The sequence below is a fragment of the Trichosurus vulpecula genome, chromosome 2, assembly GCF_011100635.1.
Source record: "Trichosurus vulpecula isolate mTriVul1 chromosome 2, mTriVul1.pri, whole genome shotgun sequence".
In the NCBI taxonomy this organism is placed as follows: domain Eukaryota; kingdom Metazoa; phylum Chordata; class Mammalia; order Diprotodontia; family Phalangeridae; genus Trichosurus; species Trichosurus vulpecula.
Genome location: NC_050574.1, coordinates 111,136,281 through 111,160,494, shown reverse-complemented (window position 1 = coordinate 111,160,494; position 24,214 = coordinate 111,136,281). Strand labels below are relative to the sequence as shown.

Sequence of the window (24,214 nt, the reverse complement as noted above, 5' to 3'; positions counted from 1 at the left end):
TTATGGAAAATGTTGGCATAGTCATTAATGTTTTACAAGCTTAATTCTGTTTTTTGAGAAATTAGGTCTTATAAGCCCTTTACAAAGGAAGCTCTTAACAAGTTTAGAGGAACAAGGAGACCACCTCAGACAAGTTAGTTAACCTCTCTTGGCCTTTTACTTCATCAGTAAAAGTGTGAGGGTTGGACCCTCTATAGGACCTCTAAGGGCCTTTCTGATGCTAAATCTATGACTCTGTGAGTGTATCTTTTTACTCACCTGTGCAAGAAATATTTCTTTACTGCTACATGGTACTTTCAGGGACGAAGACGTAAGGATAGGGCCTGTAGTGTGGGGCCATATGTATGTGGGTAATTATTTGTATGACTTACTTAGTGTTGGCTTGTTTGAACACTGAATTTTAGAACCTAGAAACTAGTCACAGAAAACATTCTTTGGGTATAGTCAGGTTAAAAAATATTGGAGTGTTAGAAAAAAACATTTTCTCTGCTTTCTGTGTTTGGTTACTTGGTGAGGCAGTGGGACCAAAAGGGAGAACTAGGCATAATAATGGTAGCTACATTCTAGCGTAGTATATGAAGCTGAGTTTTGAATTAGGATAATCTTGGTTCAAGTTCCATTTCTGACACATTTGACTGTGTAACCCTGAGCAAGTCTCTTAACTTCATACTACCCCAGGTAAATTTCTAAGGCTAAAAATTGCAAAGTAGTTGTTGATTTTTGTTGATGGAGAGTGTTTGACAGAAACCTAGAAACTGACAGTTGGAAGTAAACACAGTGGCTATCTAGTTCCATATATGAAATGAACCTTTGCTAACAGTTGTCCAGCTTCTGCTTGAAGACCTCCAAGGAGGGGGAATACACCACTTTATCAACTCTTTAGTCAGGCTTCAACTTTTGGACCTCACTAATTGTTAGGAAGTTTTTCCAGACATCAAAACTAAATTGTCTTTTTTGCAACTTGTACCCATTGTTCCTAGTTCCACCTCTCCAGGGCCACACAGAACAACTATAATCCTTCCTCTGTGTGACAGCTCTTCAGATATTTGAAGACAGCTATCATGTCCTTGAGTTATGTAGGACTGAGATTCTTTCAAACATTTCTTAAAAGACAGGTACTCAAGGCTCTTTATCACCCTCATTGATATCCTCTAAATATTTTCTACTTCATCAATAGCTTCCTTAAACCATGATGCCCAGCACTGAAGGTGATAATACTCCAGATGAAATCTAATGATGGCAGAGTATAGTGGGACCTTCCTATTCTTACAAGCTGTACCTGCCTCTGTGCTGCCCATGATTGTATTCATCTTTTTGTCTGTCACATCATCTGCCTCATATTGAGTTTGCAGCTCACTAAAACCCCCATCTTTTTCAGAATAACTACTCATTCTTTGTCTCTCATTCTTGTGAAGTTGATTTTTTTGGATCCAGTTCCAAGAGTTTACACATATTCCTCTTGAATTTCCTTTTATGAGATTTAGCCCAGTGTTCTGCCTGTCTAGATCTTGTTGGATCTTGTCATGCAATATGTTAGCTATTCTTCCCAGCTTTATGTCATTTACATTTGATGAGCATATCTCTATACCTTTATCCAAGCTGTTGGTAAAAATGCTAAGCAGCACAAGACTAGAAATCCCAGAGGGATACTTCTGGAGACTAACTGCCACATTGTTATTGAGCCATTAATAACTGTTCTTTGAATCCAGTCATTCAACCAATTTTTGATTCAATGACTGTTATTATCTACTCCCCATCTCTTCAACTTGTCCACAAAAATAGCATGAGAGACTTTATCAAAAGCTTTACCAAGATTTAGGTGAACTATAAAGACATTTTCTTCATCTATAGTATTATAATCCTGTTTAAAAAAAATAAGATTAGCATAACATCTTCTTGATGAAGACATGTTGGCTTTTTGTCACAGCTTCCCTTTCCCAGCCATTTCTTTAATTAGAGTTTTCTTATGAATGGAGATTAAAGCTTATTGGTCTCTGGTTTATAGACTGTTCTCTTTCCTTTCCTTTTTTTCTTTTTCTTTAAATCAGGACATTCACTTTTCAAAAAATGAGAATCTCCGATTTCCCTGTTGTCATTTAATTACATCTTAGGTACTCCAAGCAAAGGTTCTATTCCTTTGATCCTCTTTTTGCTTGAAACAACAAAAAAAAATCTTTTTTGTTGTCCTTTCCTTCCCTCACTAGCCTTTAGCATTCCTGAAAATATTTTTACAGGATGATGCCACTCTCTTATTCATCTCTTGTTAGCTTGTCTTCCTATTTTCTGCACATTTTTATTGAAATTTAGGTTGGTAAATTCCTTGTTTGTCCATATTGCTTTCTTCAGACAAATCACATTTTTTCCCTTACTGGAATTGTTCACCTGTATTCAGAATTTTTTTGGGGGGGTTGGGGATAGGATTACAAAACAAGTAGTGAAGGTCTGACAATATCAAACACTTACTCTCCCAAAATAATAAATTCTAGTGGCTCCTTATTATATCTCTAGGATCAAAAGTAAAACCCTGTTTCGTTTTTCAAGAACTTTATAACTTGGCTTCTTCCTATCTTTCCAGTCTTCTATTATATTCTCTTCCACAACTCTGCAATCCAGCGTACTGTTCTTAGTGTTCTTTACACAAGACACTTATCTCAGTAGTCTTGGGTGTTTTCACTGGCTGTCCCCTCCATTCTGGGAACTCTCTCTTCTTTATTTCTGACACCTGGCTTTCTCAAGTCTCAGCTTAAAGTTACATCTCTTGAAAGAATCCTTTCATTGTCCTTTTTAATGTTAGTGCCTTTTGAGATTTTTGCTAATTTATCCTGTATTTATCTTGTTTGCAGGTTGTCTCCCTCATTAAACTGTGAGCTCCTTAAGAGCAAGGACTGGTTTTTTGCCTTTCTTTGTATCCCCAGCATTTAGCACAGTGCTTGGTACCATAACAGATGCTTAATAAATGTTTGTTGACTTGAAGGGAATGTTGTGGATATAGTTAAACCATCTCATATTGGTTTTGTGGAGAAGATGGAGAGATTATTAAGTATCTCCCATCTTTTCTGACTGATTTCCCCTGAATCACTTGTTCATATGGGACCCTACCTATTTTTCCTCTGAACCTTTTGAAATCTGCTTTTCCAAAATGTAGGGTGCATGCCAGGTTATTCTTGGATTTCACCTCCTCAGTCACAAATTTTGGAGGGGGGTAGTCTCTTCCTCCCCTGTCCACATCACTTCCACCCTAGCAAACATTTCTTCCCTGTTTGTGAGAATCAGATCTAGAATAGAACCAACCTTGTTGGTTCCTCTTCCCACCTTTTGAAGGATTTGATTATCACCGAGGCAAGTTAAGAAGTTAATATTTACTCTGCTTTTGTCAAAGAGCTCAGCAGCAGATGTTTGGAGAATCTACAAGATCCTTTGCCAGGCTTGTGATGTTTCCCAGAATTCTCATCTTTTTCCTCTTTCGGTCCAAAAGGTCTGTAGTATACTCAGTGACAACTAGTTCACAGGGGGCTCTCTGCATTGAGGAAATCAGGATGGCTCAAGAAAATAGGTTGTAAAACACTACTTTCTTTGCACCCTCACTTAACATAATGTTACATATAGCATGGCATTAGGAATTCAGTGATTCTTGAATGGATGAATAATTGGACTGAGGTTATTATGGAATATTTGTTTTCTCTAGCTTCAGAATTTTTGACAGCTAATTTGCAATTTTTACAGTGTTTACACCGTAAAATTTATTTATTTTTTCAGGCAGTTTCTCTTAGTGTTCAGCAAGGGGTATCTAACATAGTTCCTGGATCGGCGCCTTCCAAATTACTTGTTTCACAAATGCCACCTATGGCAGTTAAAGCTTCTCATCAGGTTTCTGTACAGCCTGAAAAGAGTCGTCCCTCTTCTTCATCATCCTCACAGCTCCAGGATATGAAAGTAACAAACAGAGATCCTCGTCTTAATCGGATTAGCCAACATTCTTCTCATAGTAAAGAGCAAAGTCATAGGAAAGACTTTCTAGTAAATACAGTGAATCAATCTGATATCAAGGCAAATAAATCTATACCTACTGATAAACAAAACTCATCAAAGCAAGAAAAAAGTAAATCAAGTGAAAAAATCACAAAGAAAGAACTTGACCAGTTAGATACTAAGTCCAAATCTAAATCTCCTTCACCTTTGAAAAACAAATTTTCTCATACAAAAGATATAAAAAATCAGGAATCTGAAAGTGGTCGAGGGGTCCCTGAAATGAGCAAAAGAGATCCCCGATTAAAAAAACACCTCCAGGATAAGCCTGATGGCAAAGACGATGACTCAAAAGAGAAGAGAAAATCTTCAGAGAAAAAAGATAAAGAGGAGCACGTGAAGTCATCTGAACATAGACTTACTGGAGGTCGAAATAAAATTATAAATGGCATTGTACAAAAACAAGATGCTAATACTGAAGAATCAGAAAAACAAGGGACAAAAACAGGAAGATCAAGTACTAGAAAACGATCTCGATCACGATCTCCTAAGTCTCGGTCACCAATCACACATTCTCCAAAAAGGAGAGATAGGCGTTCACCGAAACGAAGGCAAAGGAGCATTTCTCCTTCTACTTCTACACCTAAAACTGGAAAGCTACGCCAGTCAGGAGTTAAACAGTCACATGTAGAAGAATTTACACAAGCTTCTCGTGATGAAAGAAATTCTAATAAGAGAAGTGCTAAGCAGGACACGAGAGATCCTAGGAGAGTAAAAAAGACTCAAGAAGAGAGACCACAAGAAACTGTAAATCAGCATTCTACAAAATCAGGATCTGAACCAAAGGAGAATGTAGAAAATTGGCAAAGCTCTAAGTCTACAAAAAGATGGAAATCTGGTTGGGAGGAAAATAAAAGGTAAGTTGTTACACTTTGATAAGAAAGAAAGAATGCACATGTTTTTAGAGTGATAATGTTTTTACTTTTATACACTTTTACTCAATCAGCAAGCATTTCTTAATGTATTGTAGGCACTGTACTATGTGTTGGGGGTGCAAAGATGAAAGTGAAGTAGTTCCTGCCTTTGAGGAGGTTATATTCTAGCCAAAGGAAATATTACATACATATATAGGTATATATAAAAGTTTTAAGATAATTTTGAAAGTGACATTTCTGGGAGGGGAGATAGTCTGGGAAAGACCTCCCTTCCAAAAGATATTTGAGCTGAGGCTTGAAAGAAGCCATAAAAGGTAGGAGGGAAGAGTTGAAGTGGGAACTTACACATTGCAGGAATAGAGGACAGCTAATGCAAAGGCATGGAAAATGGAGATGGAGAATATCATGCATGAAGAATGAGAGTAAGGAGAACTGTTTGGCTCATAGTGTGTGTGTAATGTGTAAATAAGATGGGGCAGGTAGGATGGGGCCCAGGTTATGAAGGATTTTAAACGTCAAACAGAAGAGCTTATTTTTATACCTAGATCACAGGATCCTTAAACATAGGATTTTGCTTATTTAAATTTTACTGTTAACATACTATATTTGTTTCAGCTTACAGCAGGGTGAAGAGCATCAAGGACTTGGTAAATCACCTCATCTAAGGCATAGAGAGAGTTGGGGTAGTGCTAAAGGAATTTTATCATCCCGGACCCCCAAACAACAACATCGATTAAGTGTAGATGCCAATCTTCAGATTCCTAAAGAACTAACTTCTGCAAGCAAAAGAGAATTACTTAAAAAGGTAACTATGTGTTTCATTCCATAGTACTTTTATTATTTTTATCTTTTGTTTTGAATTTTGTAAATCTTTTTCATTGAAACTACTTAATTTTCCTTTTTTTTTTTTTTAAATTTTTGTGCAGGCAAATGATAGTTTAACATCTGGTGAAATTACACAGGATGAATTCCTTGTTGTTGTTCATCAGATTCGTCAGCTTTTTCAGTATCAAGAAGGAAAACATAGATGCAATGTGTGGGATAGTCCTACAGAAGAAAATAAAGGTGGATTAAAAAAGAAACCTCTTTTATCAGATGCTGAATTAACATATTATGAGCATAAAGCCAAACTCAAAAGGACCCAGGTTCAGCATTCATTCCCGAGACTTGATCTCTTAGATCCTGATATTTTTGATTACCATTTGACTGATGCTTTGTTGTCTGGCATAGAATGTGAACCATCCAAAAGTAAGCATGCAGGAAGGAGTAGTGGAGCACCGTTTGACAGAAAAGAACAATTTAGTGAAAGGTCAAGGCGTCTTTCTCCAATATCTGGAAGCCGTGCTTATGCCGAGAATCTTTCCCCCCATGATGGCCGAAGAAGGCATGAAGAGCAAGTCTCTGCTAAAGGTACAAAGTGTAAAATAAATTACGACTCTTGAAATTGCTTAGGTGGTGATGGATTTTAATGGAAGAGAATAATTTGTATGATAATAAATTTAGGCATTTATTGTTGATAAATATTTACTCAATTTTAGTGTCAACAATAAAGGAGTTTTTCAGGTAATTTGATGTATGTGCAGATTTGAGGAAATTTAAAATTTTCTTTTCTCTCTGAAGGTGTCCGAGAGGAGCAAAGATCTCCATTCAGTGAACGTTTTGCACTTAAGAGGCCTAGATATGAAGATTCGGATAAAACATTTGCAGACAGCCCAGCATCAAGATATTCAAGCCTCGATACAACAAATCAGAGACTTACAGCCTTAGCTGAGGACAGACCATTGTTTGATGGACCTTCTAGGCCATCTGTAGGAAGGGGAGACGGTCCAACTAAAATGATTTTTGACGGACCTAATAAGCCAAACCCTAGAATTGATGGACCTCCAACACCAGCTTCTCTTCGGTTTGAAGGGTCACCAGGACAAATAGGGGGAGGGGGACCTATGAGGTTTGAAGGACCACAAGGTCAGCTAGGAGGTGGGTGTCCTCTGAGATTTGAAGGTCCTCAAGGACCAGGAGGGACTCCCTTGAGGTTTGAAGGGCCACTTGGACAGGCAGGAGGAGGTGGCTTAAGGTTTGAAGGAGCTGCCGGTTTGCGGTTTGAGGGTCCCACTGGTAGTTTGAGGTTTGAGGGCCCAGGTGGCCAGTCCGTGGGTGGTCTTAGGTATGAAGGTCCCCGTGGTCAACCTGTGGGTGGTCTTAGGTTTGAGGGACCTCATGGTCAGCCTGTAGGTGCTCTAAGGTTTGAGAATCCTCGAGGTCAGCCTGTAGGTGGACTCAGATTTGAGGGAAGCCATAGTGCGTCAGGAAGTGGAATTAGATTTGAGGGACCCCATGGTCAGCCAGGTGGTGGAATCAGATTTGAGGGCCCTTTGCTCCAGCAGGGTGGTGGTATGAGATTTGAGGGACCCCATAGCCAGTCAGTGGCAGGTCTGAGATTTGAAGGACAACATAATCAGCTTGGTGGAAGCCTTCGATTTGAAGGACCACATGGTCAGCCAGGGGTTGGGGTCAGATTTGAAGGACCCTTAGTCCAACAGGGAGGTGGAATGAGATTCGAGGGTCCTTCTGTACAGGGAGGTAATATGAGATTTGAAGGACCTCTAGGCCAAGGTGGTCCGAGATTTGAGGGGTGTCATGCTTCAAGATTTGATGGTCAACCAGGTCAGCCATCTCTCTTGCCAAGATTTGATGGCTTGCATGGTCAACCTGGTCCTAGATTTGAAAGAACTCCTGGTCAACAAGGCCCACAAAGGTTTGATGGGCCCCCTGGTCAGCAGGTACAACCAAGATTTGACACGGGCCCTCAAAGATTTGATGGTCCACAACACCAGCAAGCATCAAGATTTGATATTCCTCTTGGTCTACAAGGTGCAAGGTTTGACAATCATCCTTCACAGAGGCTTGATGCAGTCTCTTTTAGTCAGACTGGCCCATATAATGACCCTCCTAACAGTGCATTTAATGCACCATCGCAAGGAATACAGTTCCAAAGACATGAGCAAATGTTTGATACACCTCAGGGACCAAATTTTAATGGACCACATGGCCCTGCAGCTCAAGGTTTCTCGAATCCACTTAACAGAGCATCTGGACATTATTTTGATGAAAAGAATCTTCAGGGTCCTCAATTTGGAAACTTTAGTAATCTGCCCACGCCAATTGCAGTAGGGAATATTCAGCCATCTCAACAGGTAAGTGTCTTTAATTTTAATTGTTCTTCAGTTATGTGACATACAAATGAGTTAAGATTTATACTTCCTCACAAAATACTAGGAAAGATGAAGGAAGAGACCAAGGTATAAGAAAAATAATCTAAAACTTTGGTGGTGTCTTGAATTTATGGATCCCAAATTAAGGTCAAGATTTGAGGAAAACTTTCAGGAGAGACTGGGGCTATTTCAATAATCTTGACTTTGAAATCCCCTAGTTGCCTATATTTTGGGAAGGGATGGTTTCTGTGGTAGTAAAGTGGGATTAGTGTTTTTTGAGGTTGATAACTTCTACTCTGACCTGAAGATAAGCTATTGCTTTTGCACTACCAGAAACTAGGAAACTGGCACTCCTGTTTCGTTAGTATTCAGATAAAAGTCCTTACTATTTTGTGGGAACTTCAAATAAACCTCCTAACATAAAGTTCTGACAAGTAATCCTTGTAGCAGATTTTTAGAATTCCTTATCTTCCAAGAAACTCATTAGCCTGTTAATTTTTAAAAATTAGGACATTAATAGTTTTTAGTACTCTTTTTGTTTGTTGTTCTTAATCCTAACAATCCACTCTAGATAAAGTTAACCCATCAAATTTCTGCGTTTACTTACCCAAGGTAACCCTGTTTAATCAACCCGTTTTTTATTAGTTGTCTCCTACATCATAGATACTCAGAGTATGTACTCAGGGATTTCAGTCTAATTAGTTGAAGTAATTCCTTTTAAACTCAGTAGGACTTGTCATTTTGTCAAAATTCTCTAAATAATGAGAACTCCTTATTAAGTGGCCTATCTATCATTAATCAGAGTAGTAATTCTGCTAGGCTCTAGTTAATAATTTGTAAAAACCCTTTCATCAGAGGGTAGAGGTCTTTTATTATGGGAAAATATTTTAAATAATCAAGAATTTTTCAAATATTTTAGACGTAGCTTTTATTTGCATAACACATACATGTTAAAGTACAAAGCAGTCTTTTCTATTCATTAAGAACCAGGCTCTTTAATTTGCTAATTGTAATTTGAATAAAGGAATTTGTTTGCTCTTATAGGTTCTTAAAAATACAACTTAACAGTTCTTTGTGAAAATGCTAGAATTTGAAATTGAGCAGTTTTATTCTGCATTAATCTGAAAATTTTGACTTTTTTTTAAACACACAGAATAGGAACACAATTTGCACTATATAGGCCTGACGCATCGCATACATATCTTGTATGTATTCATATTTAACATAAGAGCAAGCAGGTATTTTTCTGAGTGCCCTGCTTCCTTTTTTGTTAGCATTTTGTTTATGTCCTCTTTTCAATTTTACCCTATTTTTATTCTCACTTCCACCATTTTCCTACCTGTCTTCTATAAGATTTAAATGGAGAGAGAACTCCAAGTTTTAGCTTCTTGAAAGAAGACATAATAATTAAGGTAGTGTGGCCTGGTGGAAAACACTGCATGTGGAGACAAAAGGACCTAGGTATGAATTCTGGATCTCATCACCTGCATGCCTTTGAGCATTTCATTCTTTCTGGCCTCATCTATAAATGGAGGAAGTTGGTATAGATAATCTAAAGTTTTTCCAGCTGTTAGTCAAATGATCCTATAAAATGGAAGGGGAGAACTACCTCTTTGGTTCTCCCAGACTTTATGTTAAAATAAATAGTTCAGTACTGTTTATTTCATGGTTGCTGATCTGTCTTTCCATGTGCAATTTCTCTGGATGGTATTTTGATTATTTGCAGTATATTTCATTTTTTAGAGAATGTTTAATCTGGTTACACAGCTCTCTCATTTCCTGTTATAGCATGGCAATAATGAATTATTTTGTAATTTTAATTGAAATGATGGTATCTATGCCTATGTCCTAACCATTTCTGAGATAATTTCTTCTTAGGGAATTATTAAACAGGTAGCATTTAATACCAATACAGGAAAAATTTTCACTATTCATGAATGTCCTCCTTATAACAAAGTAGTTTATTTTGTTAGTCTAATTTTAATAAATTCCAATAGGAAACTAACTAACCAGTTGAAAGTGATGCCTTAATTTTTACAAGGGGGAGAGAATAGGAAAAACAGCCGATTTTTTTTTTAACTGTTCAGCTTTCCTTCTTGCCTCTTATTCAGGCTCACAAAAATTCTACCTAAATCTAAATCCCAAGTCATTTACCAAAACACATCAGCTCTTACTTTCCTTAGTTCTTAATTTTTGTTGCTAACTCAACATAGAGAAGTTGGTTTTTTAATCTTATTTCCCTTCTCTGGACCATGCAGACTGGAAATGTGATTTCTTTTTGCAGTTTACTCATAAACAACAAAGAATTTGGAAATTTCAGTGAATTGGTTAAATTAGGATTTTGCCAATAATTCCAAGATTTAATTCTTAATAGACTTCTTTGTAAGGAACCATTTTAAGGTACCTTCAGGAGTTGTGCTTTGTCTAGGTTTCTGTGCTAATCACTGTGGGGTAAGTTGAAAAGACAGATTTCCTTCCCTTGACACTGAAGAGTTTTATGATCACACTCTCCTCCATAGGCTCAAAAATCATGTTGTAATGGGAAAAAATTGTTAATAACCCTTCATCTTTATCAGGGTCATGCCTCGTAACTGAGTGTCCCCCAAGGCTCTTACCTGGGCCTTCTCTTGTCACTTGATTTCCTACTACTATGGATTCACATATCTTTCTGCAAGTGATTCTCAGACCTACTTATCCATCCCAACCTCCAGATTCATATCTCCTAGTAGATATCTCGAATTCGATATCCTATAGATACCTTAAACTCAACATATACAAATCTGAATTCATTATTTTTCCCTCTAGATTTTCTGTATTTCTGTCCAGGGTACCACCATCCTTCCAGTCACCCAGGCTTAAAACCTAGGTGTTATACAATTACTCTGTCTCTTATCTCCATATTTAATCACTTGCTGAGTCCTATAGTTTCTACCTTCATAACATCTGTTATATGTCCTGTCTCTCTTGACCCTGCCACCACCCTGGTGCAGGCCTTTTTTACTTCATCCCTTGAGATTATAGTAGCATTTTGTTTCATCTCTCTCCCTCAGATCTTCCTACTCCAGCGAATTCTTCACTCACTTGTCCAATTTATCATCATAAAGTTCACATTGGGCTTAGGTTGGACTTGAGTATCAACCTCCCTCTTTCTGTACCCCTTTCCTCATTAAGTAAAGTCCAGTTGCTCCCTATTATCTCTAGGATCAAATACTTCTTCCTAGCTTTCCAGTCTCCTATTCCTCATTCACTTGAATATACTCTGTGATCTAGTGATAATTGTCTCTATGATGTTACTGGAGCAAGACACGCCATCTCCCCAAATTTCATTGGCTGGTTCCCGTGCCTGGAATGCCTTTCTTCCTCATCTCCATTTCCTGACTTCATTTCCTAGCTAAAATTCCACCTTCTACAAGAAGTCTTTCCCAAGACTAGTGTTTGATTATTTAGAATTTTTCATGTATATTTTCTACTCATCCATAGTCGTTTCCTTGTTCTCTTCTACTTTTAGTCTATGAGCTTGAAAGCAGGGGCAAGTTTTAGTTTTTCTTTGCTCCCTAGCCCTTAACACAGTGCCTGGCTCATACAAAGTACTTAATAATTCTTGTTGACCACTTGAAAGAAGTGAAAGAAGTGTCTCAACAGCTAAGTGATATTTAAATTATTTTAAAATAATTTTGAAGGCTGTTTTGATATTTCTGGCTCCTTAGAAAGATCTTTTCATTTTAATAGGTTGTTTTAATTCTCAGAAGTGATGTCCATGCCACTTGTCAATTATTGTTCAGATGAGATGTCATCCAAAATCTAAAATTTTCTTACATCTTTCTTTATAACTTTTCACTTGCCTTAACTTTGAATGATGGGGTGGGTGGGTGTGTGTGTGAGATTAAGTCCAGTGTAGTTCAGTGTTGAGTTAATTAGATTTCTGCATAACAGTAGAAAAATAATTATTGTTATTCCAACTTAATTTTAACCATATTTGAAAGTAATGATTAAATTTGAAAAATATATTTCCTTGTTGATTTCCACCAAAACTGTTCTCTTTTATCTATAATGCTGTTTCTTTTCTCATTTGCATTTTATTTCATGATTATATGCCTTCACTTGCCCCCCCCAAAGTCGAGATGTGTTAAATGAAATTTTCATGTAACATCTGTGTAAATTATAGCAAGCATATTTTAAAAATTTATGTGAATTAAATATTGAAATTCTTACATATAGAAATGGTACATGTTTACAAAATGTATTCTTTTAAAGGTACTCTCTGGTGTTACTCAACCTGTAGCTTTTGGACAAGGACAACAATTTTTACCAGTTCATCCACAAAATCCTGGTACTTTTGTTCAGAATCCAGCAGGTACGTACTTCTAAAAATGAGTCCTGGTGTTTGTCAAATTTATAGTATTTGCCTTGTTGATTAGTGAACTTTTTTCGATTTCAGGAAATGATGGTGTTTTTGAGGGAGCATATTTTGTTTTAGGGAATTCTTATCTAACACATATCCAAGTTATATATAAAAGTTTGCTTTTTTGTTCACACACTCAGCTTGCCTTATTTATGGCCATTCACACTCTATCGGCAGAAATGATTAGCAAGTAATTCTGTCCTGTGGTGTGCTCCAAGAAGAGGAGAGGAAAGTTGAGGAGTGAGTCTTCTTGGGGTAGAATTACATAAATAACAAATCATATTATAATCTCTAAATAGTCAATCAGTAAACATTTATTAAGCACGTACTATGTTCCAGGCACTTTGCCAAGTACTGGGGATACAAAGAGGCAAAAGATAATCCCTGCCTTCATGAGTTCACAATCTAATGGGGACAACAACAAGCGAAAAAATAATGTACAAACAAAGCCATAGGTTGGTTGTATAGCTTGTAACAGACACATTGATTATATTTGTATATTTGCATAGCTTTAACTTGTTAATATAGTCTGTAGCAGATATATAATTTTAACAGCCATAAAATAAAGTTCATAATTTGAGTACCTTTTGAGCTAAGTGCTCAATAAAATATATAACTGGTATCCCTATCTAGTTGGTCTAGTTGGATTCATTTATCCTGATGTGGACTGATCAGAAAGTTCCATAACTTGTCTTATAGTTGAATGAGAAGGTTTCCTATAATTTTAAGTTTTGGTATGTAATGAAAGGGAACAAATAAAAATTTCCAGAACTAAGAATCAGGCCAACATAGCCAGTTAGTTAACAAAGCAGTTGTTTTGGTTCTGAGTTATCCATAAAAGAACATCTTCAGAAGTATAATATTACACTGTGGTTAAGATATTTGAATGAATTACAAATTGTGGGAACGGCTAAAATCTCTGAAATGACTGAGCAATTCTAACCAAACTCCATTTTGTGTTTCTGGTTCATTAAATGTACTCTCTGAAGCAGTCATTGGAATTACATAAAGTTAAAAAGCATTTTGCCATTCCCATAAATTATCTCACAACTTGATAGGATAGGCTGGGGAATTACTATTCCCCTTTTACAGATGAGGAAATTGGACTTCACAGAGGTTAAATGACTTGCCCAAGGTTACACAGTACAAATAGCACAGGTCTTCTGGCTTTTAGTCCCATGTTTGTAATATACAGAATTGAGTTCCAAGCATTTGATCACATACAGTATAAACAAGAATAGTTATCCATGTCAAATGTTTCCTCTTGAAGTTTTAGGAATGAAGAGAACTGTCTTATTGATGAATTTTCTTGGCAAAGGGATAATGGTGATAAGATGGGGATGGAGGCTGTAGCTACTATCTAGAAACATAAGACAGAGTTCTCAACCAATTACAATTAGCTTTTTCATTTTTAAGGCTAACACCAGGTTGTCTGTCTCTTGTTCATTTCTGGCAAAGGAATGCAATGTGGCACTTAAGCATTTTTATAGAAGGATAGATTGTAAACCTGGCTTCATTGTTTTTAGCATTTAAATCAGTAGTTGGAAGCATGTTTCTTTTGGAGGGGGAAGTAAAATGTAGATAATGTTGTGGATTGTTGGGTAGCCTGTTTCACTGATTCATTAACTTCCCACTTCACTGTTAATTGTTTGGAACAGAAGTATAAAGGTTGATTGATAGTGGTAGTGATATGCCCACATGGAGAAAAAGTGGGCTACCTACTCTGCTCCTCGTTGGGTGTCTTATCAAACAAAAAGAAAGTTTTAATAAGAACTTAATAGATTTTATCTGTGGAAATTACTTTAAAGTGCACTTTTTTTTTTTCAACTAAAGGTGCTCTTCCAAGAGCATATCCTGATAATCATCTCAGCCAGGTCGATGTGAATGAACTCTTCTCTAAACTGCTAAAAACAGGAATACTTAAATTATCCCAACCTGATTCAGCAACAACTCGTAAGTATGCTTTGGTATACTCACAACACAGAGCTTCTTTGAATTGTGAATTACAAGATTTATGTCTCTTGGTTCTGAGATAAAATCTTAGCGTTTAGGAGCAGAGAGGATGTTAAACTTTATATGTAATTTTTCATGTTGTGTGAATTTATGATTTTCAGAAATTATAATGCAATTCATTGAGTATTAATTTTTCAAACTAGATTTTTTCAAAACTTGAGTTGTTTACCTTTGTCATCATTAGAAAAAAATAACAGTTTAACAAACTTCATGGTTAGAGTTTCTTCTGGTACATATTATGACATACCAGTTTGTATTTTTATTAACATTTGCATACTGATGATATATAAAATTGGTAGGCTTTTAAAATATTGCTTGTAGTGGCCTTTGATATTTGAGTTCTTCCCTGTAAAGAATCCATTCAAATGTTTCCAGAATGCATTAAGAAATGTATTATGTTATTTTTAAATTAAAGAAGTAAATGAAGTTGCTACACAGCCTCCCCCTGAGGAAGAAGAAGAAGATCAAAGTGAAGATCAAGATGTTCCTGACCTCACTAATTTCACAGTTGAAGAATTGAAACAGTATGTATACTAATGACACAACCCATATTAGTTCAGTGAAGTCTTGGCTTGAAAAAAAGTTCTATCAAAAAATCAGTTGCTATGCTTTTATTATTATAAAATGGCACCACTTTCATTGTATTCCAGAAACAATTACATTTTTAAGGTATCTTAAACCTGTTCTCTTTTTTATTATTAATGATTATTGTTACCCCTTTTGAAAATTCGGTAGGTAATAATGTTCTCTACTATAGATGGCACGATAGGATTAGTCCCTGTTTATATGTGCTGGCCTTTAGACCAAAGTATCCCCTTTGTATTGCTGTTTTTTGCCTTCCTAGTTTCAAATCAGTTGTGCTAATAGGATTCATGCTTATATAGGGTTGGGGACTGCTGGTATGAATGATAAATGTTAGGTACTACTATATTTAGTCACTTGATCTCAATAAAAAAAAGTCTAGTATATAATCAATGGCGTTGATCTTGATCTGGGCTCAATTCCTCTCACATAATAGTTATGTGACCATAAGTAAGTCACTGAGTCTTCTTTAATCTTCAGACTGATTATAAGACTATAAGCAGGTTGTGATATGTGCCATTAGGAGTTCCTGTATTGATTAAATCACTGTTCTTGATATGTTGGCATACAATAGCTCAAACACCATTTAAATGGTTCTTTTCCTGTTTTAGAAGTCTTTTAACAACTTAGAAGTGGGGAGGAAAGTGATAGGGAGTTTAAATAGCTTCTGGAAACCTGTTAATTTGGATTTCTTGTTCCTGATCTCCTTTTTCATTTGGCCTTCTCAGTTAACCCCCTCATTTACTGTTTTCATATGGTTCATTATAGTGACCTCTTTCAGGTTGTAGCTTGATTACTGAAATCTTCATAACTTTTGGGTAATTAAGTCATGTCCCTTGGGACCCACTATGTTGTCCATTGGCTAGACTTTGCTCCCAGTCTAAGAATAGCCTAACTGTTGTCTTGTTAGCTGGCAGGTGGTTGGGCTATTTTTAATGTGGAGTTTTAGAACAGGCTCACAACCAAAGGAGAGGGGACCCCACAGTAGAACATTTGCCTAAGTTTTTTTTTTTTAATACAACTTGTACTATGGGAGTGATGTATTAAAACTATTGAGAGACTATAGTGGATTATTTGGTAAACATATACTGAGGATCCCGTAGTAGAGGGCAGATTTAATTCGGTCAATTTGGGTTCAAATCATTCTCAGATACTTTGTAGCTGCATTTGCCAGAGGAGTTTCCTAATTTATAAAATTCTCTACTACACAGGGTTTGCAGATTTTAAAAGTGTTGTATGAATGTGAGTTGTTATTTATGTGGACTATTCCACAATGAAAGCCATCCATGCCATTCTAGAAGTCCTTTGTAGAGATCCACTTATACTACTGGAGGCCTTCCTCTGAAGTGTAATATTTTGTATGTGCCAGTGCAGTGCTTTTCATCTTTATCCACTGATCTATGACTGGTTAACCTTTTTTTATGCCATTTCTTACATATACGGCATCACTGGCAATATGTGATGGCATTTTCTTACCATTATCTCTGTTGCCATCATTATTATAATGTTGAAGAAGCTGATTATTTTATAATTTGTTACATTTCAAATATTATTGTAATTATTTTTAAGCACCTTACAAAAACTATAAAATGGCTTTTTTTTTTAAACAGGCGTTATGATAGTGTTATAAACCGACTGTATACTGGTATCCAGTGCTATTCTTGTGGAATGAGGTTTACAACATCACAGACTGATGTCTATGCAGACCATTTGGACTGGCATTACCGACAAAATAGAACTGAAAAGGATGTTAGCAGAAAAGTTACTCATAGGAGGTGGTACTACAGTCTTACAGTAAGTAATCTATACATGTTATAGTATATTTTTGGTTTTTGTTGTAGCATGCAAATGAATGGCTTTATTTTTTATGTTTTCTTCTTTGGGAATAAGTATGGCTATATATATGAAGATGACTAAATAAGCAAGGTCCTTAAGAGTAGGAACTATTTTTTGATTTTTGTCTTTATGATTCTATTGCTTATTTAGCACAGGGTTGCTTAATCAAAGTTTATTAAATTGAATACTGTTGTTTTCTGAAGTCACCTATATATTATTTGTTAATAGTCTGAATAGGATTATGATCCTATGTGTAGACAGACACTTAGACAAGCAGATCTTAATTCTGGTATTTTGAAATAGATTTTTTAAAAATTGGAGCTGAAAAGGTAATTTTGAGATCATCTAGGCCAAAAGTTTTTTTAACTTTTTTTGTGTCAAGCACCCCTTTGGCAATCTGGCAAAATTTATAAACTATAATGAATAGAAAAACTAAACTGGTATCCTGAAAGACATAGGATTACAAAGGAAACCAATCATATTGAAATACCTGTACCAGTATACTTTGAAAAGTTCAAGACTGGGTTAAGAACCCCTAATCTAGCTTGACTCCCTCGTGCCCCAGATAGGAAAAAAAAATTCATAGAGATGGAACAACTTGCCCAGAACTAGTGTAAGTTGAGTTAGTGGAAGAGCTGAAACTGGAATTCTGAGTCTTTTCATCCTCTCCTTTGGACACGGACTGAAGAAAAAAGCATGGCATGGTAAAAACAATAGTGTTGAACTGGAGTCAGGAGACTTGGGTCCTAGTTTTAGTTCTGCTGCCACCTGGCTATGTACATAATCTCTCAAGGCCTGAGTTTCATCATCTTTAAGGAGACTATAAATGAGATGATCTCACTTCTATTCTGTGACTGATTCTGTGCTTTCAAAACTGCATAATACAACATAATATTGTTTACATTAAATGGGTGTTTTTCTAGAGCTAGAATAAAGTTACTGATATTCAAAGAATTTTTTGTTCAGTTTTTCTGGTATGCAGCCATTTTGAGAGATTATAGAATAGTTTTACTAACTAAGTTTATATCCTTGGTGAACACTTTTACAAAAAACAATTGTTCTCTTTTGGTCAAAGATTTCTCATCAAATGTGGACGACCTTCAGGAGATGAAACTATGAATTTTGCTAGACATGTTCCCAAAGCTTTTCCCACTGGTTAAACCTCCTAGAGGAAGGCTTTAGAACCCTGGCTATTCCTTGATCTAATGCTATAAGGCAGTGGCATCAAACGTGAATAGAAATACTAAACTGTACCTATAGATTCCCCCCTGCAGACCACATACTGACATAAGTTTAAAATGCAATATTATTTATGTTTATTCATTCATTTTGTTAAATATTTCCCAGTTACATTTTAATCTGGTTCAGACTGCATGGGAATTGTGAATGCATGTTTGATACCTCTGCTGTAAGATATCAAGACTAAATTCTTTCCTTCTGCCCCTTAGATATGCTTCTACTGCTTAAGCTTCACACACATCTTCACCTACCCCCATTCTTTCTTTTGAACGTTTTTTGGGCCAACATTCTATTTTTAAAGGTGCAAACAGAAATACACATAAAATGTTTATCACTAAATGGGAAAAAAATAGTATTTCAATTAAGAGTTTATGGTATTATTCCTCTTTTAAGGACTGGATAGAATTTGAGGAAATAGCTGATTTGGAGGAACGTGCAAAGAGCCAGTTTTTTGAAAAGGTACATGAAGAGGTTGTGTTGAAAACCCAAGAGGCTGCTAAAGAAAAGGAGTTTCAGAGTGTCCCTGCTGGACCAGCTGGGGCAGTAGAGGTAATGGAAGCATATATGAATTTTTGCTTTTGACTTACACTGAGTTTTATAAAGGTAGGAGTAATGTAATCTCTGATTAATTCTAACACAAATCTTCTACTTTGTAATTATTAGGAATTTTTTAAACTTCAAAGAAAATTCTTATGTGATATACTTTTGCCAAAAAAGAAACAACAGTAGTTTTGTAAAAATTAACATTTAAAATATTATAAATTTTCTTAATATTTATAGAACTCTTGTTAAATTTCTTCCTTCTTACACTTAGTGAAATTTTGATAATGGTATTACTAGCAACTAGCACATTATCTTTATTTGATTTGTCTTATTTTCCAGAGCTGTGAAATATGTCAGGAGCAATTTGAACAATACTGGGATGAAGAGGAAGAAGAATGGCATCTTAAAAATGCTATCCGAGTAGATGGAAAGGTAATTTTGGACCCTTTTGATATTAGATATACTGAAAAGGTTTGGAGTCATTATTTTTGGTTTTCTGGAAATGTAAGGCTTATAATACTTAAAAAACTGGACTGTGGCAAAAATTAGCTTCAGGTTTTAGATTTCATTATCATGTAACTCATTTTAATTTTCAAAGTACTGGTGGCTTTAAGAGTTTATATTATGAATGGGAAGAAAAGTAATTTAGTTTTTTAGCTACTTGGTAAATAAATGAAAGACTTAAAAAAAATTGTAGGTATAATTTCTGGCCCAGATTGTTTCCAATTGAAATAAATGTGCATGTGAAGAAAATAAACATTGTTGCTTAACTATCTTTTTTCTTGCTTCAGATTTACCATCCATCATGTTACGAAGATTATCAAAATGTAAGTTTTGATATTTGGTTTGGTTGTGCTTATATATTAACATATCATAAGCCAGATGTATGTTAAAATTTTTCTCTTAAGGAGTTTTTTCCTTAGTGATATTTTCCCCCCATTTTAAGGCCTGAGGACTGTTTATGGAGTGATTTGTTGAATTGGATAAGAAAGTTCAGTGGCAAATTAGATTTGGAGATTTGGATACTAGTAGATTTTCCTCCCTAGTCTTTATCTCTAGCATTTTGTTGACTTAAATGTTGGTGTCATATTATGTCCAAAGGGAGAAGCAAGGGTAGAAACAGAGTTAAGAAATTAAATTGATAGGTTGTTATTTAGGATTTTTTCTGATTTTTTCCAAATAATCATGTAAAGTATGAGACATGAGATTGATCTTTTGAGTGAAAGTCCTAATTTGCTGTATGTGGTTTTAAAAAAAAAAAAGTGTTCAAGAGACAGACACACATGAGGCATCCCATAGCTTATTATTTCTACTGAAGGTCACCATTTGTCTTTTCCCAGCTCCTCCTATTTCTGATGGCATCTTCTTTTTTCTTAGTCATTAAGTTTGAAACCCAAGTCATTTTTCTCATTCTCTACACCGATTAAGTCCCTAAATTCTATTGAATTCTCTTGCCTTGTGTCATTTTAATTACCAATACCACCTACTTTTAGGCTTTGGAAGCAGGTCTAGTGTAGACCAAGAATAATAAGTTGAGGTTTCAAGAGATCTTGATTTTTCCTTCCTATTTTTTGTGTGATCTCGGGCCCAAATAGAATGTCTGGGCCTTGGCTGCCTCATATTTAAAATATGTAAAGTCTTCCAGTTCTTAAAAGTTTGAGACTTAGGATAGCTTTTTAACTGATCTTTCCACTCTAGCCTGTTCCTCTCTCTCCATCCTACACATTACTACTGGTAGATACTTAATGCACTTCCCATCACCAAAGAAGTCTCAACTCCCTTCTAGCATTTCAGGCTCACAGTATGGTGTGATGGAAAGAATATTGGCTTTAGAGGCATATATGACTTGGGTTCAAATCTTGCCTCTGACACTTCTGTGAACTTCGAGCTAGTTACTTTACTTTTCCAGGCCTCAGCTTCCTTATCTGTAAACTTAGGAAGTTGGACTAAATGGTTTTTAAGTCCGGTAATAAACGTGCATTTTCAGTCTTTGGTTCCCTCCCCACCCCCCTTCCTATGTCCCAGCTTTCTGGTGCTTGGAATGTTCTCTTCCTTAGTTCTACTTGTTGAAATCTTATCCCTTTTGCCTAGGTCCAACTCAAATGCAACTTTATCCACAAAGCCTAAAAGGAGTATTTCTAGATTAAGGAATATTTATCTTCCCTACTAAATAGAAATCTTGAGGATTTTCTGAATCAGCTTGTTTTTCTTCCTTCACTCTATAGTCATTGCCATAATTCTTGTTATTCAATTGTGTCTGACTCTTAATGACCCCATTTGGGATTTTCTTGATAGATACTGGAGTGGTTTGCCATTTCCTTCTTCAGCCCACTCATTTTTTAAAGATGAGGAAACTGAGACAAACAGGATTAAGTGACTTGCCCAGGGTTACACAGGCCAGATTTGAACTCAGAAAGATGGTTCTTCCAGGCTTCAGGCTTATCCACTGTGCCATCTAGCTGCCCCACTGTAGTTCTTACTGGTACTTACTGGGTACTTATTGATTATACTTGTGGGAGGACATGGGAAAGGCATTCCTGTTACATTTTTTTCCTATCACTTATAAATTAGGTATGTATAAGATTTGATAGCACTGTATAAACTTTATTAATAGTTGTGTTATACTCTTTACTTTTGTAGACATCTTCATTTGACTGTACACCATCTCCCAGCAAGACTCCTGTTGAAAATCCCTTGAATATTATGTTGAACATTGTCAAAAAAGAATTGCAGGAACCCTGTGACAGTTCCAAAGTTAAAGATGAACCAGTTGATGGCCCACCAGCTTGTACAGACGAGAGCATAGCTACACCTACTGAAATTAAAACAGAACCTGATACAGTTGAGTCAGTTTAAATAAAATGAGAGGTATGTTTTTCTTTAAAAAAAAAAAAAAAAGGAGCTGCTGTGTTAGTTGAATCTAGAAGGTGGAGAATTTTTATATATGTGTATATATATATAAGTATATATATATATAAATTACTTAGCTGAGGCAGGGTCCTTAGCTATCATTTGGTTAATAAATACATTTTAGTATTTGCATTTCCTACTGCCTGCACAGTTTCAGGTGCTCGTTGTGTGAAAGTTCTGTAGATGCGTGCAAATTTAACAAAATGAAATTGTATGTGTAAAATATGTACAATTTTCACTTGTGGAACTGTAAATTATAAATAAAAATATTTTTGCTATCTATGGAGTGTAATGTTTATGCACACCATCAAATAAAGACAGTGTTTCTGTACTTCTCATTGGGTGGAATTAAACAGCGACCTCAACATAGACCTTTTTACTAGTAGCCTCCCATGATTAAAAAGAACAAAAACCAAACGAACCTGAAGATAATTTTCATCCTTCAAAAGGGGATATCAGCACTGCAGGACCTTTCTCAAATAGTAAAGTCTAGATTTCAAAAAAAAAAGTTTTAAACTCAACAGGACAAACTTGCATACATATCCAGATTATTTTAAAAAAAAAAGTCAGTTTGACAGAAACAAATGAAGCAACTTTATATTCTTAAAAGTGGACACCAGTGCCATCAAACATTTGATTAAGAAACAAGTATATTTAGTAGCTGAAGGTGATTTTTAATGACATTTTTCAAACTGTCAGCAATTTAAAGCAGATAAACATAACATTTTTTATTTTAAGTCAAAGGCGGGAAATGTAAGAATGTTCATTTTGAAGCATGGTTAATCTTTTCCTTTGTTGATTTTGACTGGATTAGATGATAAATCAGATACCGTGAGATGTTAATATTCATACATGTAATAAATAGAATGATGAAGTAACTTTAAGGTTGTATCTCTTTATTTCATGAGTGGTTTTGGAATGTATGGCTAAATTTTAATCTGTGAAATACTTCATACTTTAAGATACTATTATGATCTGAATATGAATGAAAATACTGTATTGTGATTAGTTGGGATTGTTTTAAGGGTGGCTCTTTAAAAGCTACTTAACTTCATCTTTATAACAAAGGTTCTTAACATGGGGCCCACAGATCCATCCAGCTTGGAGGGGGGAAAATTACATCTTTATTTCATATAATTGGTTTCCTTTTAAATTCTTCTACATATATTTCCTATCAAACATTAAAACCCACTTTTTTTTGGAGGGGGGAAGGCAGGGCAATTGGGGTTAAATGACTTGCCCAAGGTCACACAGCTAGTGTGTCTGACACCACATTTGAACTCAGGTCCTCCTGACTCCAGGGCCGGTGCTCTACTCACTGCGCCACCTAGCTGCCCCCAAACCCTTTTAATCTCAAACATTATAAACAAATCTTAATAGATTATCTTATTAGAAAAGGACCTTGTTCAAATATCATTCTCATTTTAACAAGGGTGGCTATGTCTGTTACCCATAGCTTTTTTTGTCTTTTTAATGAGCAAAACTAGCTATCTAGCCTGAATGACAGCTAGTGCTTAACATATTGTTATAAACCTGGAATTAAAAGCTATCATTTATACATTTAATCACACTTTACTGGTTTCAAAGGTGTGAGGAAAGTTTCTTCCTTTAGGATCACGTTTGTGATTTCTTCAGCGAGGAGAGCTGAAAATTTTACTCTATTAATACAGTTGGCACATTCTCTGCAATTTATAGTTTTAGTTGCCTGGGTTCTGAGAAGTTAGGTGACAGTCCAATATTGTCATTGATGGGACTTATTTTATGTAGTTAATGTTGCTGTATTAATAACTCATCAACACTGTAATTCAAAACAACTCAGGAATTGCTAGCCTATAATTTACAACTTGAAGGGCTCTTTCAGGTCACACCCAGTCCTCCAACCACTCCAGACTCAGTGATATGTGGCAGCCTTTGCCAACTGGCCAATGTAAGGTCAGATCTTAGAATCGTTTTAATTTGTACTGAATATTCTTTCATGTGGCTTTTAATTATTTTGATTTTTCTGAGAACTATTTGTATCTTTTGACCCTAATGGAAGATGGCTCCTGATTATGTATTTGTGTTAACTTCCTATATATCTTTGTATATAAGACCTCTATCAGATTTCTTCCTTCTACAAATAAGGAAACAAGCTCAGAGTTTAATCACCTTGTTCAAGAGGTCATAGCCCTAGACTCAAATACAGGTCTCCTGGCTGTAGTTGAGTATTTTCTGTCATACCAGTCTGATCTGGCCCTAGTTGGAAAACTTAATTTAGAAAAAAAAATAGCAAATAAATAGAGAAAACATACTTGAACACCTAAAATGATGTGTCATTCTGGGGTACCACTTTTGCCAATGTGGACTGAAACCCACCCTCCCTTACAGGGTTTTAAACCAAGGGGAACCATAAACTTAAAAAAGAATTGATAATTTTCAGTACAAGCGATGTCCTGTGTAATTCTGTTTTTTGTTTTATATGTTTAGAAATATTCTGAGAATGGCATCCATAGGCAGTCAGACTGCCAAAGGGGTACATTGCACAAAAATGTTTAAAAACCCCTGCTCCATAAATTAGTAAATGGTTTTAGTTGCAG

At 35.8% G+C, this 24,214-nt stretch overlaps 1 protein-coding gene across 1 annotated transcript in view; it reads left to right on the top strand.

Moving 5' to 3' along the window:
• Window positions 1–22,504, top strand: part of PCF11 (PCF11 cleavage and polyadenylation factor subunit) — a 31,739-nt gene extending 9,235 nt beyond the window's left edge. The window contains exons 5-16 of the mRNA XM_036743454.1: window positions 3,757–4,883; window positions 5,517–5,706; window positions 5,828–6,311; window positions 6,522–8,095; window positions 12,368–12,467; window positions 14,349–14,468; window positions 14,944–15,052; window positions 16,721–16,904; window positions 18,579–18,734; window positions 19,068–19,160; window positions 19,520–19,555; window positions 21,369–22,504. Coding sequence (XP_036599349.1) covers window positions 3,757–4,883; window positions 5,517–5,706; window positions 5,828–6,311; window positions 6,522–8,095; window positions 12,368–12,467; window positions 14,349–14,468; window positions 14,944–15,052; window positions 16,721–16,904; window positions 18,579–18,734; window positions 19,068–19,160; window positions 19,520–19,555; window positions 21,369–21,584 — 4,389 coding nt within the window. The 3' untranslated portion in view covers window positions 21,585–22,504. The remainder of the gene's footprint in view (window positions 1–3,756; window positions 4,884–5,516; window positions 5,707–5,827; window positions 6,312–6,521; window positions 8,096–12,367; window positions 12,468–14,348; window positions 14,469–14,943; window positions 15,053–16,720; window positions 16,905–18,578; window positions 18,735–19,067; window positions 19,161–19,519; window positions 19,556–21,368) is intronic.
• Window positions 22,505–24,214: the final 1,710 nt, after the last annotated feature.